Raw genomic sequence first — 16128 nt, forward strand, 5'->3', positions numbered from 1 at the left:
AGTCAGATTTCATCTCAGGAGAAGAGCTGACGTGATGCACAGTAGATAACTGTATAGAATACCATCCCCATCATCATGGACTACGACCCCCAACATCACACCTCCTGTGTAATATATCCCAATTACAATCTGCGGTCTCCACCACATGAGCCTGCAAAGTGCTCATGTCACATTCATGATACTTACAGTATACTACATCTACCTTTTCACCAATCTCTTCACTACGCTTTTCATGGAAGCAAACATTCCTTATCCCATCTTCTGTCCTAGGTCTCATATCTGGTTCATAGTCTTGTCCTAGGTGTTATCTCAGTTGAGAGTTGAGTTCTGTCCTAGGTCTTATCTGGGTCCAGAGTCCTGTCATAGGTCACTTATGTGGTCCAGAGCCCTGTACTAGGTCTCATATCTGGTCCTCAATCTTGTCCTAGGTCTTATCTCATTTGAGAGTTGAATTCTGTCTAGGTCTTTTCTTCTCCATCCAGAGTCCTGTTCTAGGTCACATATATGGTCCATAGTCCAAAGGTTTCATATGTGGTCCAGAGTCTTGTCCTAGGTCTTATCTCAGTCGAGTATCTTGTCCTAGGTCTTATATGAGGTCCAGAGTACTGTGTTCGGCCACATATGCTCCTCAGACAAGACTGTGGACCACATATGTGACCTATGACAGTAGTCTGGACCACATATCTGGTCCAGAGTCCTGTCCTACGTCACATATCTGGTCCAGAGTCCTGTCGTAGGTCACATATCTGGTCCAGAGTCCTGTCCTAGGTCACATATCTGGTCCAGAGTCCTGTCGTAGGTCACATATCTGGTCCAGAGTCCTGTCGTAGGTCACATATCTGGTCCAGAGTCCTGTCATAGGTCACATATCTGGTCCAGAGTCCTGTGGTAGGTCACATATGACCTTGATTATACGTGAAATTCTCGTGATCCTGGTGTGGAGCCAGGATATGTGACAGGTCTTGCAGATTGGATGCAGCTGCTGGTGAGCAGGTCCCGCCTGATATGTAAAAAAATGCTGAAAAACAGAAATTAGCTGCCATTCTAGAGCAGGACTGCATGATGGTCAGCGTTATAGCTGAGAGGAGCATGGACCTTAAAAGTCTTTCTTCTGAAGTGCGTTGTCTCACGCCGCAGAGACATGAAGCTGCCTACCCCTGGTCAACAGAGGGAACCTCGAATGAATCTAAGATGGGTCTGTCCGAATGCTTCTTTGCATTATTGGCTTCATACTCTGCCGACATTATGGTTGTTAAAACTTTTAGTCTCTTATCATAAGAAACATTTTCACCAGTTCATACTTTTCTTTTTCCCATGTATCTGTATTATCCATGGTCACTGATCTTTTTAAATCCTTAGCTCGCCATCACCAGAAGGATCTATAGTATGTTCTGTACTGAGGACAGAGGCGGATGGACCCTGGGAGATCCCAAATGGGGAGACAACAGGTGAGCGTGCTGCGAGAGGAGACAAAGATGGGGAGAAGCTGGGGGGTATAATAGAAGAGGAAAGAGAAGCTTCATGAGTTATAGGGGAGCGACGTAGGGATGAGAAGTTAGGGAAGGTTCTGGCCACCGCAGGCTTCGGAGGAACGGTTTTAGCACCAGGATGAGCTACAGACGTGATGAGAGGAGGTGGATCAATACGAGGTTGAGGAATCGCTTTTGGTTTAGGCTGGAAAGGTTTTCTTAACGCAGACTCATCCTTGAGCCGAGCAATTTCCATGAACACACTGGCCAGTGGCTGAAATTGGGGACACCAATTCAGCAAATAATCCCAGTTGTAGCTGCCACGTAATTCCTCATCGCTAGCGACAATAGCCGTCAAAGATCCTTCTACAGACGGTTTGCCATCTTCAGGGAAAGAATAGTCCTTTGGGTGAGACATATTTAACCCACATCCCACCCCCATAAAAGCACCTCCTCCTCCGCTATCATCTCGATAGAGTGTCATCTGGCCAGAACCCTTCTTATTCTTGAACCATTGTCCACTGTCCATAGAGGGGTCACACGAGATATCAGACAGCTGATCAGCATCTTGTTGTATCCCAGAATCAGGACCACGAGCAGAGATGTGCTCCTGCATGGAAGATGTAATGCTTGCCACTCGTGGATATTCATTGATCATACGGATCTCATCGTCTTCCGCAGCTTCGGCCGAGCCTCTGCCGCTGGAATGTGAGGGATCTAGAGAGCCTCCTCTAGCGTAAGGTCCATCCACTGCAGAAGAGTCCATGGAATAACCTGGAAGAGTTTGGTGATAAATTCGATCTCCACTACCGAGTCCTGATTTATCATGACCCATCCTCTGCAGGGTGCTGCCTTGTAAACTGTCCAGTTGGGCATCAGCTTCTTCGCTTTTTTTCTGCATTCCCCGGGACCTGCAGACCACTAAAATTATTGCAACTGCAGCTAACACCACAACGACTGCCAACGATGAAGCTACAGATACTATGAGTAATAAATTCAGGTCTGGGGCCAAACCAAAAGATGTGTGTGTAATGTCCACTGTAAGCTGAGCCATGGCCACCCGTGAGGATGGTAGAGGGCTGTGGGCATGGACCTCCAAAGTCATTTCCCTGGTCTCTCTCTTTGAGCGTCCAGAGCTGTGTCTCTGACCATCCACCTTCAAATACACCTGACCTGTTGTTTCATTAATGCCAAAGTAGGGTGATGATTTAGAGAAAGAATAGAAGACCACGCCGTCAGCCCCTTCATCCTCATCTGTGGCCTGGACCCGCCCGATAATCTGCCCTTTATTAGCTCCTTCTGGCACCTCAAAATTGAAGTATGGGGTGACAAATACAGGATCGTACTCATCTTCCCCCGTCACAAGGACTTGTACAGTGACTGTAGCAGAAAAGTTTCCAGCATCTGTGGCTTTTATCACCATATTGAAGGTTTTGCTGCGCTCGTAATCAAAGCTCTGCCGGGACAGAAGTTCTCCTGAAGTCCTGTTCACAGTAAAGACATCTCTTCCAGTTATAAGTCCCGGCTCCATAGCTGGAAGCTCCACTACTGTATACAGCAACTGGCCAAACATTCCCGTGTCCAGGTCAATGGCGTGAATAATGGTAAGTATGGTGTTTGCTGGCTGGTTTTCCCTGATACTTGTGGTCAGAATCTGTACTGGAAAGTAAGGTTTGTTGTCATTGATGTCACGAACTTCCACAGTTACAGGAGCAAGGGCGAAATTTACCAGGCCGCTGTTACCATCAAAAGCTAGGACTACCAAAGTATGCACAGCCTGCCGCTCCCTGTCCAGCTGACGCACCAGCCTAATAGCGCCGGTCGCCTCATTGATCTGAAAGAGTCGACTCTCGTCCCCCGATGTGATCCTGTAATGCACCATGCCATTTTGTCCAGAATCGGAATCTTGCGCCAACACCCGCAGCACCTCGGAGCCGACCGGCGCCGCCTCGCTAAGAAGTACGTTGTAGTCTGGCCGTGGAAATACTGGAGGGTTATCATTGACATCCAGGATGGTGATGAGCACATGGACAGAGTGACTTCTCTGAGGAACGCCTCTATCCGATGCCCCCAGGGTAAGATTATAAGAGTGAGTGCTCTCAAAATCCAGAGGATCTGTTAAGATGATAGAACCAATCTGCTGAAATTGTCCATTCCAGAAGCGCAGTCCACTCTGTACCTGGAACACGTTACCAACATTCCCGCTCAGAATGGTGTAATCTAGGACTGAATTTTCCGGGGTCAAGTCGGCGTCTGTGGCCTCTAAAATCAGGACTGTGCTACCGAGCGGCAGGTCCTCGGGTATGGCAGCCATGTACTGTGCCTGTGGGAAAGTCGGCACGTGGTCATTAACATCCAGAACTAGGATCTGAACTGTGACAAGAGAAGCCAGACTTGGAGATCCTTGATCTCGAGCCTCGACGAGTACGTCCACCACAGGTCGCGATGTGTCCAGCTCCATCGTCTGCTTTGTGAAGAGGGTCCCTAAAAATAACAATAAAGAAGAGTCACCGACCAGATCAAAAACCTACACCAGAAGATGATGGGGAATCTAGGAGCTAAGCATTGTGTCGCAGGAAAGTGAGCAGTGTTCTGCCCATCAAAACCCCCACATGGTGCCGTCATGTAAGTAAGTACACCCCAGGCTGAGTACATGTAACCCATGAGATCATAGTCATATCTCCTCCTGAGTCACACAGAACATTATGGGATGGAAGTGAACAAGAACAAGTCTACTACACAGCAATTTATTACTCAGATCTGCCACGTATTTTATTAGGAAAAAGTAAGTGACTCCTTAATCTTGGGTATAGTGCTCTTCAGCAGACACAACTCCCAGAATTCTCTATGGAGAATGTTTCCAACTGTGATGTTTGAGGGGGTTCTTGTGTGCGTGTTTGAGGGGGTTCTTGTGTGCGTGTTTGAGGGGGTTCTTGTGTGCGTGTTTGAGGGGGTTCTTGTGTGCGTGTTTGAGGGGGTTCTTGTGTATGCCGTGCCTTCCTCATCAGACTCATCGGCGTCCTGAACCCTCTCTGTGATGGATCAGAGATCTCTGTGGATCCTGGTGCTTCTCAGAATTGGTGACATGTGCCATAATACACAAAGAGGGTCGAAAGGGGACACTAGTCCATCAATATCAACCTAAAGCTGAACTCTGACATGGGAGTGCTTCCCTTGTCATGGGACTGGGGTTAGGGATGAGGGCGTCAGTAATATTTAGCTGGATTTACGCGGCACAATTATTGGGAAAGTGCTGCCGAGTCCATGTGTACAGTGAGATCAGCTACTGATCAGATCGTTCTGCGCATATCGCGGGCGTGGTTGGCGCCGGTTATCAGGCTAATATTGGCAAACATGGCACCGATCAGTGGTTGCCTAACACCACAAGTCGGGCGGTGTATACCCGTACTTACCATTATTGGGATCGATGTGAAAGGCGCCGGTATCTGATGACAATATCTTGTATGTGACTCTGCCCATCTCCCCGGAGTCTCGATCAGAGGCAGAAATAGTGACCAGAGGGGTCCATGCCTGAGTGTGCTCCATGACAGTGACCTGACGGGGAGAAAACGATCCATTACTGATGTCTTTACAAGCAAAGTGAAGATTCTCAACAAAACAGCGGTGTCCGCACTAAAATTGCAGACTTTGGTCAGGATTTTTTTTGTGTATTTTTGTGAAAAAAATAAGAAAACAACCCTCCTTCATGTCAGCCTGTAGGGAGTGAGAAGATACATGAGACGACATATACCGGTGCGGAGGGCCACACGCCGACGCAGCCTTACCTGGTACAGGCTCTGTCTGAACTCGGGAGCGTTATCGTTGACATCTTGTAGGGTGAGCCTCACATCCGCCCGTGTCTGGTGTTTCCCATCAGATGTCTGTATTGTTAGAGTGTATGACGCCCGCTCCTCGTAGTCCAGGGGCTCTGTAAGCCATATGTGCCCACCATAACGGAAGATGCTGAATGTGCTTCCAGGGGAGCCATCGATGGTCAGCAGGTACCACAGGGGCGGGCCAGAGTCCACATCATTGGCCGTCACCTGAGCGATTTCTGAGCCAATCAGAGCATCTATAATGAGAGGAACGATAATTGTGACTTATCTTTATCTGATTAAAATGACACAATGGTCAGTTCAGGAGAGACTCGGCCATCACTGCACGGCACGGACCGGGCTCAGGGCGGCAGAGCACCATCACTATTCATGGGTTATTGGTGAGTGCAGAGAAAGCAATTTGTGACCACCATTAAAAATTGCATTGAAAAGTGGTCTTCTAGTGGGGGGTCAGTTAAGTTGAGGTCTTCTAGGGGATGTCCAGTAGCGGCTGGTTTTATAGGGCATAGTCTTTTAGTCAGTGGTCTTCTAGGGGGTGACTGTTTACTAGTGAGTGGTTTTCTAGTCAGTGGTTTTCTAGGAGATGTCTCCTAGTGAGTGGTTTCTAGACGGTGGCCTTCTAGGGATGGTCTTCTAGTGACTGGTTTTCTAGTCAGTGGTCTTCTAGGGATGGTCTTCTAGTGAGTGGTTTTCTACACGGTGGCCTTCTAGGGATGGTCTTCTAGTGAGTGGTTTTCTAGACGGTGGCCTTCTAGGGATGGTCTTCTAGTGAGTGGTTTTCTAGGAGATGTCTCCTAGTGAGTGGTTTCCTAGTCAGTGGTCTTCTAGGGATGGTCTTCTATTGAGTGGTTTTCTAGTCAGTGGTCTTCTAGGGATGGTCTTCTATTGAGTGGTTTTCTAGTCCGTGGTCTTCTACCGATGGTCTTCTAGTGAGTGGTTTTCTAGACGGTGGCCTTCTAGGGATGGTCTTCTAGTGAGTGGTTTTCTAGACGGTGGCCTTCTAGGGATGGTCTTCTAGTCAGTGGTCTTCTAGGGATGGTCTTCTAGTCAGTGGTCTTCTAGGGATGGTCTTCTAGTGAGTGGTTTTCTAGTCAGTGGTCTTCTAGGGATGGTCTTCTAGTGAGTGGTTTTCTAGACGGTGGCCTACTAGGGATGGTCTTCTAGTGAGTGGTTTTCTAGTCAGTGGTCTTCTACCGATGGTCTTCTAGTGAGTGGTTTTCTAGACGGTGGCCTTCTAGGGATGGTCTTCTAGTGAGTGGTTTTCTAGACGGTGGCCTTCTAGGGATGGTCTTCTAGTCAGTGGTCTTCTAGGTATGGTCTTCTATTGAGTGGTTTTCTAGTCAGTGGTCTTCTAGGGATGGTCTTCTAGTGAGTGGTTTTCTAGTCAGTGGTCTTCTAGGGATGGTCTTCTATTGAGTGGTTTTCTAGTCAGTGGTCTTCTAGGGATGGTCTTCTAGTGAGTGGTTTTCTAGTTAGTGGTCTTCTAGGGATGGTCTTCTAGTGAGTGGTTTTCTAGTCAGTGGTCTTCTAGGGATGGTCTTCTAGTGAGTGGTTTTCTAGGAGATGTCTCCTAGTGAGTGGTTTTCTAGACGGTGGCCTTCTAGGGATGGTCTTCTAGTGAGTGGTTTTCTAGTCAGTGGTCTTCTAGGGATGGTCTTCTATTGAGTGGTTTTCTAGTCAGTGGTCTTCTAGGGATGGTCTTCTAGTGAGTGGTTTTCTAGTCAGTGGTCTTCTAGGGATGGTCTTCTAGTGAGTGGTTTTCTAGTGAGTGGTTTTCTAGACGGTGGCCTTCTAGGGATGGTCTCCTAGTGAGTGGTTTTCTAGACGGTGGCCTTCTAGGGATGGTCTTCTAGTGAGTGGTTTTATAGGGGATGTTTTTGGTCAGTGGTCTTCTAGTGGGTGGCCTATTAGGGTGTGTTCTTCTAGGCTAACACAAAAACAATAATGAGGTAAGGAATATAACCAAGGTCTGATTAATCAAAAATATCCAATTACTTTTGGCTTGAGTGGTTTGGTATCCACTACTATGCCAAATAAACTATAGGACTGAGTAGAAAATTAAGTGACCCGATGCTTTCCCTAAAGGATGCCCCACCTGACCATGGAGGTTGGCACCCTAGATGGCACCCTAGACAGTCGTCTAGCCCTAGGAAACACCAGGATTTGTCTATATTTATGGATGTTCAGTATTTTTGAAAATTCCTCCAGATTAGGCGAGACTTTTTTGAGCACAGGGCTCCTTGGGGCTTCCTAAGGTAGATGACGGTGAGCAGGGGCGCCAATCTTCAATCTAGGGTGCCAACCTCCGTGGTCAGGTAGGGCATCCTTTAGGAAAAGCATCGGGTCTCTTCATTCTCCTGTATTCTGATCTGCTCAGCGTTGTAGTTATTTGGCATAGTAGTGGATAGCAAACTCAGGCCAACACTATTTGGATATTTCAGGATCTTTTTGTAATATTTTTCCTTTTAATTGTGATAAATAAAGGTTATCTTTTATTGGGGGGAACTTTTTCATTAGTCAGACCTGTGGGGATGTCGCCATGTGGGTGGTTTTCTAATGGGTGGGATTCTAGGGAATGGTTTTCTAGTGGGTAATGTTCTACTTATTGGTCTTCTATGGATGATCTTCTACGGGGTGGTCTTATGGGGGATGGTCTTTTAGTCAGTGGTCTTCTAGGCAGTGGTTTTCTAGTTGGTGGTTATCTAGTCAGTCATTTTCTAGGGGGTGGTATTCAAGGGATTGTTTTTCAGTTGCCGTGTTTCTAAACGGTACTTTTCAAATGATGACCAAAAATATGGTGAAAATAAGAGGGTGGTCTTATAGATCTGGTCTTCTGGAGAGGCTTCATCACTATATTTAGGGTGATAAGGACTATTATAGAGATGACTTTGTTGACTAGCGGCCCCAGGTTACTCACATACATGTATACCTACCCTCCCGAATACTGAGCTCCAGCTGCAGCGGGATAGTTGGACTGTTATCATTTACATCCATCACCACCAGGGTCAATGTCGCAGATCCAGTCAGAGGGGGTGAGCCACGATCAGTCGCTGTGACCACCAACCTGGACAGAGAGGAAGGCAATGTACACTTAGAAGAGCCCCGAAGATTTAGGCGCACATACACACAGTATATTGCAGGTATATATACATATTCACAAGGGCCTAAGGGGCTTCCCATTCTATGGCACTGGCCCCCCATTACTAGGCTGTCTATACACGAGGAGTACATAATAGAGTATATACTCCTGCACTCACCGAGCTTCGGACCAGATCTCACGGTCTAATATAACGGCGGTAGTAACAACGCCTGTATAAGGATCGATACGAAACAGATCCCTCATGGGCTGGAACTGCTGGAACGTGTAGGTGATCTGCCCATTCAATCCCTGGTCGGGATCTTCAGCGAGGACCTGGAGAAAAAGCGATGGTGAAAACAGCACCTGAGATGGGGGGCATCCCAGGGGCCACAGTTACTGCCAGGTACCTGGATAATGCGGCTCCCGTCAGCCTGACCCTCCCGGATATACGCTGTGTAGAAGGGAAGCTGGAAGTGCGGAGAATTGTCATTGGCGTCCTGCAGCGCAATGGTGACTGTGGTGAAGGCGAAATGCTGCGCGGTCTCCGCCTGAATCACCAACTTATGGCGAGGAGTTGCCTCAAAGTCCAGGAAGTCCGACCGCGAAACCGTGATCTGCCCTGGAGGGGAATCAGAAGAAGTGTGGGAAGGGTTAATACCGCAGAGAAAGAGCAGACAGTCATCAGTGCGGGGGTCTCCACTATGGATATTACTATGGGGGATTATTATATATCATCAGTGCGGGGTTCTCCACTATGGATATTACTATGGGAGGTGTGGAGACATGAGAGTCAGTGGGTGCTCTTGTCCGCTGGCCCGGCTGTCTTTAGAAAGACCACATAGAACAGGGCCCATCTCAATGAATGCCCACACTCCAATCCCGTGGGCAGAATACTCAGACAACACAAGATGAGGGTAAAACAGCGTGGCAATACTTTATAGAACAACCAACAGACAATAACAGATAGAACAGTCCCAGCAAATACAAAAGATGGTGCAAATTACAGAGTCTCACCCTTGTGCTGGCTTGCCGGGATTAGAGCAGCTGTGACTTCATGGCTTCCAGGGCCAACTAACCCCACCAGTGGCACCCCGCTTTTGTCAGGCACCCACAGAGAGAAGGTAACAACAAGCTTAGGAAGTTGACATTCCATTGAGGTACGTGACTAGGTGACCTGATTGTCCCAACCTGGCTTCTCCGAACGTCTCCATGGGGCCAGGTGACCGGAGGGTCCCAACCTGGCTTCCCCAAATGTCTCCATGGGGCCAGGTGACCAGGGGGTTCCAACCTGGTTTCCCCAAACGTCTCCATAGGTTTAGTAATGGTCAATGGAGCAGATTTGCATTCTTTCAGCTAGGACCATGGTCACTTAGGCTAGCATCCTGTAAAATGTCAAATCTGTGTCCCTCTTGATGAGCCATGGTGTCCTGGCTGCTGTTCTGTAGAGTCTCTTCCTCTTAATGGAGCCATGGTGTCCTGGCTGTTGTTCTGTAGAGTCTCTTCCTCTTGATGAGCCATGGTGTCCTGGCTGTTGTTCTGTAGAGTCTCTTCCTCTTGATGAGCCATGGTGTCCTGGCTGTTGTTCTGTAGAGTCTCTTCCTCTTGATGAGCCATGGTGTCCTGGCTGTTGTTCTGTAGAGTCTCTTCCTCTTGATGAGCCATGGTGTCCTGGCTGTTGTTCTGTAGAGTCTCTTCCTCTTGATGAGCCATGGTGTCCTGGCTGTTGTTCTGTAGAGTCTCTTCCTCTTGATGAGCCATGGTGTCCTGGCTGTTGTTCTGTAGAGTCTCTTCCTCTTGATGAGCCATGGTGTCCTGGCTGCTGTTCTGTAGAGTCTCTTCCTCTTGATGAGCCATGGTGTCCTGGCTGCTGTTCTGTAGAGTCTCTTCCTCTTGATGAGCCATGGTGTCCTGGCTGCTGTTCTGTAGAGTCTCTTCCTCTTGATGAGCCATGGTGTCCTGGCTGTTGTTCTGTAGAGTCTCTTCCTCTTGATGAGCCATGGTGTCCTGGCTGTTGTTCTGTAGAGTCTCTTCCTCTTGATGGAGCCATGGTGTCCTGACTGTTGTTCTGTAGAGTCTCTTCCTCTTGATGAGCCATGGTGTCCTGGCTGCTCTTCTGTAGAGTCTCTTCCTCTTGATGAGCCATGGTGTCCTGGCTGTTGTTCTGTAGAGTCTCTTCCTCTTGATGAGCCATGGTGTCATGGCTGTTGTTCTGTAGAGTCTCTTCCTCTTGATGAGCCATGGTGTCCTGGCTGTTGTTCTGTAGGGTCTCTTCCTCTTGATGAGCCATGGTGTCCTGGCTGTTGTTCTGTAGAGTCTCTTCCTCTTGATGGAGTCATGGTGTCCTGGCTGCTGTTCTGTAGAGTCTCTTCCTCTTGATGAGCCATGGTGTCCTGGCTGCTGTTCTGTAGAGTCTCTTCTCTGTATTCCTCTTGAACGAGACATAGTGCCATGGTTGCTGTTTTGTAGAGTCTGTTTTTCAGAAGGATAGGGATCCTTTTTATACCCACATCTGTGGTTTATGTCATCATCCACAGGTCACAGGGAGGGTGTGATAAGGTCAACGCTCATTGTTTGAATATTTAATCAATCTGCTTAGTTTGTCCTCCACTGTTTTGCAGGTCAACAAACTACATGGACTTATACAATGGGTAATCAATATATTAGCAAACATTGATTGTTCAAAGACCCTGCATCCCTGTCCTCCAAAGATAGCAGACAGTAAATTACAACAAACATCAACTCAAGAGTCAATGTTCAGGCTCATATAACAAACATATAAATTCAATAATCAAGGCTCAGAAAATAGTCTATGTCTCTGGGCCTACTGAATTTACATCTGGCATAATTAAGATTAAATGCTGTGTCTTCACAGGGGGTTATTATAATATCATCAGTGCGGGGGTCTTCACTATGGATATAACTATGGGGGGGGGGGTTCTATATCATCAGTGAGGGTTCCACTATGGATATTACTATGGTGGGGTTATATATCATCAGTGGGGTTATATATCATCAGTTGGGATCTCAGCTATGGATATTACTATTGGGGGTTATTATATACATCAGTGGGGGGTTCGGGTCCTGATTTCTACCTGTATTCGGGCTAATGGTGAATGCGCCATTTTCATTTCCGCTCAGGATACTGTAGGTAATTTTCCCGCTGGAGCCTCCGCTGTGTGCTGCCTTCACCGATCCGACCACTGAGCCTATAAAGAACGATCAGAGGATGAGAGAACAGGAGCGAGCAAAACCATGTGCAGACCACTACATGGAGAGAAGTGATAGAGGGGGGCCCCTGGGCCACTACATACAGGGGGCCACTATCTGCATGACTATGTACAAGGAGCAACTACCTTAACAGCTACATAGAGGGGTCACCATCTGCATGGCTATATACAGGGGGCCACTTCCTGCACAGATACATACAGTGGGCCGCCACCTGCACGGCTACATACAGGGGGCCACTACCTGCATGGCTATGTACAGGGGGCCACTACCTGTGTAGCTACATACAGGGGGCCACTACCTGCAAGGCTATATAGAGGGTGCCACTACCTGCACGGCTATATAGAGGGGCCCCACTACTTGCATGGCTAGATACAGGGGGCCACTACCTGCATGGCTATGTACAGGGGACCACTACCTCAGCAGCTACATTCAGGGGGCCACATAGCTATATACAGGGGACCACTACCTGCACAGCTACATACAGGGGGCCACTACCTGCATGGCTACATACAGGGGGCCAATACCTGCACGGCTAAATACAGGGGGCCACTACCTGCACAGCTGCATACAGGGGGCCAATACCTGCACGGTTAGATACAGGGGGCCAATACCTGCACGGCTAAATACCGGGGCCACTACCTGCACAGCTGCATACAGGGGGCTACTACCTGCATGGTTAGATACAGGGGACCACTGCCTACACAGCTACATACAGGGGGCCACTACCTGCACGGCTACATACAGGGGGCCACTACCTATTCAGCTATATTCAGGGGGCCACTACCTGCATGACTATGTACAAGGAGCCACTATCTTAACTGCTACATAGAGGGGCCACTATCTGCATGGCTACATACAGGGGGCCAATACCTGCACGGCTAAATACAGGGGGCCACTACCTGCACAGCTGCATACAGGGGGCCAATACCTGCACGGTTAGATACAGGGGGCCACTGCCTACACAGCTACATACAGGGGGCACTACCTGCATGGCTACATACAGGGGGCCACTACCTATTCAGCTATATTCAGGGGGCCACTACCTGCATGACTATGTACAAGGAGCCACTACCTTAACAGCTACATAGTGGGGCCACTATCTGCATGGCTATATACAGGGGGCCACTTCCTACACAGATACATACAGTGGACCGCCACCTGCACGGCTACATACAGGGGGCCACTACCTGTGTAGCTACATACAGGGGGCCACTACCTGCACGGCTATATAGAGGGGCCCCACTACCTGCATGGCTACATACAGGAGGCCACTACCTGTATGGCTACATACAGGGGGCCAATACCTGCCCGGCTAAATACCGGGGCCACTACCTGCACAGCTGCATACAGGGGGCTACTACCTGCATGGTTAGATACAGGGGACCACTGCCTACACAGCTACATACAGGGGGCCACTACCTGCACGGCTACATACAGGGGGCCACTACCTATTCAGCTATATTCAGGGGGCCACTACCTGCATGACTATGTACAAGGAGCCACTATCTTAACTGCTACATAGAGGGGCCACTATCTGAATGGCTATATAAAGGGGGCCACTTCCTGCACAGATACATACAGTGGACCGCCACCTGCACGGCTACATACAGGGGGCCACTACCTGCATGGCTATGTACAGGGGGCCACTACCTGTGTAGCTACATACAGGAGCGCTACCTGCATAGGGGGCCACTACCTCTACAAACACATAAAGGGGGCCAATATCTGCATCATCATTTGTGCTAGCCATGTCTCCAGGCTGTGTTTTCTATGTGTGGAGAAGGCATCACTAGCTGTATACAGTATATAACATAGCAGAGAAGCCATTTATTATGATTAGGTGAGGAGCCCTCACGGGCCCCTGATGAATAAGTGCAGTCGTGGTCTTGCTGGCACTCACAGCGCAGGTTTCTTATATGCGCTTACCTTGCTGACTGCTTTCCGATAAGCTGAACTCGTTGCCATCCTTCAGGAACCTTGGCCCCCGTGCCGCCTCCTCTCGAACATGAATAACAAGAACAGCCGTGGTGGACAATGGTGGTTCCCCCAGATCTGAGGCCTGTACAAACACAGTGCGGTCTCGAGGGCTCATGCCATCCAGTAGTTCCAGCAGACGTATTTCACCGGTATAAGGATCTACAGAAAAACGTCCCGTTCCAGAGAGCGGTGCCAAACGATATAAGATGGAAGCATTGGCACCAGCATCCTTGTCTTCTGCTCTCATTGCTGCTAAGGTCCTCTTGATTGGAGTGTTACGAGACAGATTCAGGTGAAATGGACTACGTAGAAATGTAGGAGGATTATCATTGACGTCCTTGACTATAACGGTCACGCTAGCTTCTGCACTGAGTGGTCCAGACGGGTCAGAATCCATCACCCATGCCAAGAAGGTGTATGCAGCCCGCCGCTCACGATCCAGCTGAATCGCTGTAGTAATATGTCCAGTCAGAGTGTCGATGTGGAACGCTCCTTGTGTCCCATTAGAGAGATGGAAAGTGGTTCGCCCATTGTGACCGTAATCAGGATCGAGGGCTGTCAACTTCAGAACTAAACTACCCACCGGGGCATTTTCGGGAACCTCAGCGTTGAACGATGAAGCAGAGAAGGTGGGGGCATTATCATTTAGGTCTACCACAGAGATGGAGATGGTGGTGGAGGCACTGAGAGATGGATCTCCAGAATCACGGACTATCACAGTAAGCTGGTACTCCGACACAGACTCCCGGTCCATTGCTCTAGTCGTTGACAGGGTCCCTGATGAAGGATCTAAGAGAAAGTCTTGTAATGGATCACCATCTGCAAAAAAGATTATAGAGGTGTCATGAAAGTCAATGAGAAACATGTCTTCAGAAATCTAAAATACTATCATGGAAGTCAAGAAGAAACGTGGCATCACAGGTAAGATGTCATACAAGTCAAGGAGAAACATGACATCATGAACCTAAGATACTATCATGGTTGTCAACAAGAAACATGGTATCAGGAACCTAACATACTATCTGTCATGGCTTGGGGATTCAATCCGCTGACCCGTTGCTTTGTGGTCGGTTTCTCCATCTGCTGAGCAATTTCCTTTTCTTCCCTGTCCAAATGCTAATGGTTCCAATTGTCTTTTGTTCCCCCCTTCTTGGTTTACTTGTCTCGGTCATGGGTGTGTCAGGTGTGACAGACAGTCGTTCTGGAACCGGCTATAGAAGGTCACTGCGCTTGGCATTGCAGACGCCTTCTTGATTCCCTCATTTCTGTAGTATAGTTATATCCTTCTTCCTTTAGCGACCTTCGCCTTCTGCTGCTGATTGACACACCCTTGCTGGGTAGTTAAAAAGTCTCAGTTTCTCCAGAGAGTCGCCGGTGATAGTTCTATGTACCTCTTTGAAGGTTTGGAGCACTAGCAGTCAGCTAGTTTCTTCTCTGGTGCCCTTGGAGGACAGTTGGTGTTATCTCTCTGGTGTTTGCTCAAGCCTTCGTGTTACACTTAGTCTTTCCCTCAACTTGCGTGACATTATCACCGGCCATGCATAAATAAGAAAAAGAAAAAAAAACTGACATGTGGTTTTATTTGTGTGTGTGTTTTTTTTCTCGTGTTTTTTTTCTCTCTCCTTTGATTCATGGATTCTGGTGCAATGCTGGCAGAGCACCTGCAAAAGCTCTCTCTGGAGGTGACTGACCTCAGCTATGAGGTTCAGCGGCTGCAGGTCCCTAATGTGGGGGTCTCTGCAGGTAGGTCGGTCCAGCCTGAACCCAAGGTTGCCCTCCTGGACAAGTTTTCACGAGGTAGGGACAAGTTTTTTGTGTTCAAGGAAGCTTGGAGTTGGATAATCAAGAGGTGTGTTCGTCATCAACCTGCAGTTATCGGTTTGTCCTGACAGCAGAGGAGGTGCTAGAGAGCAGGACTGAGAAAATGTCTCTGTTTGTAGACAGTGGAGCCGGAGTCAGCATGGTTGATGCTGAGTTTGTGAAAACTCATGGTCTCGCTTGCTGTACTTTAGCTAAGCCCATTCCTATTTTTGCCATTGACTCAGCGCCACTTGCACAGAAAGCTCTGACTCAGATTGTACATAATGTAAAACTGAGGGAGTCTGACTCAAATTGTACATAATGTGAGACTGAGGGAGGGGTCTGCTCATTGTGAGATAATTCCCAGCTATGTCCTGGACGGTCTTCCCACCCCAATTGTACTGGGTCTACCCTGGTTGATGAAACATAATCCGACTATGTGCAGGGAGTGGTCCCGCACCGCTCCCAGCACATTAACCCCCGCAATGCTGCGATCTAAGTCGATCGCATCATTGTGGTGGGAAGGGGAGGTGATCGCAATACTCACCTCCTCTTCCGGCCTCCAGCGCTGTCTGCCGCGGTTCCCGGGTGTTGCCATGACGACCCGATGTCGTCATGACAACATCCGGGTCACCAGACAGCAGGAAGATTGTTTGGACATGCGCAGTGCATCTCCAAACTATCTTCTCCCTGTCCAGCGCTGACAGCCTGCATGGCACAGGGATGGTGCTGCATTCCT

The 16128-nt window shown here is 48.6% G+C and overlaps 1 protein-coding gene across 1 annotated transcript in view; it reads right to left on the bottom strand.

Annotated features, from left to right (window-relative positions):
* Positions 1–266: 266 nt before the first annotated feature.
* Positions 267–16128, bottom strand: part of DCHS1 (dachsous cadherin-related 1) — a 239831-nt gene continuing 223969 nt past the window's right edge. The window contains exons 14-21 of the mRNA XM_073661236.1: positions 13539–14408; positions 11477–11590; positions 8792–9003; positions 8563–8717; positions 8239–8369; positions 5255–5541; positions 4883–5024; positions 267–3953 (exon numbers count right to left, since the gene is read on the bottom strand). Of these exons, the coding sequence (XP_073517337.1) occupies positions 1348–3953; positions 4883–5024; positions 5255–5541; positions 8239–8369; positions 8563–8717; positions 8792–9003; positions 11477–11590; positions 13539–14408 (4517 nt within the window). The 3' untranslated portion in view covers positions 267–1347. The remainder of the gene's footprint in view (positions 3954–4882; positions 5025–5254; positions 5542–8238; positions 8370–8562; positions 8718–8791; positions 9004–11476; positions 11591–13538; positions 14409–16128) is intronic.

Source organism: Phyllobates terribilis, unplaced genomic scaffold (assembly GCF_046119375.1).
Source record: "Phyllobates terribilis strain yellow unplaced genomic scaffold, ASM4611937v1 Scaffold_2__4_contigs__length_985480577, whole genome shotgun sequence".
Taxonomy (NCBI): Eukaryota; Metazoa; Chordata; class Amphibia; order Anura; family Dendrobatidae; genus Phyllobates; species Phyllobates terribilis.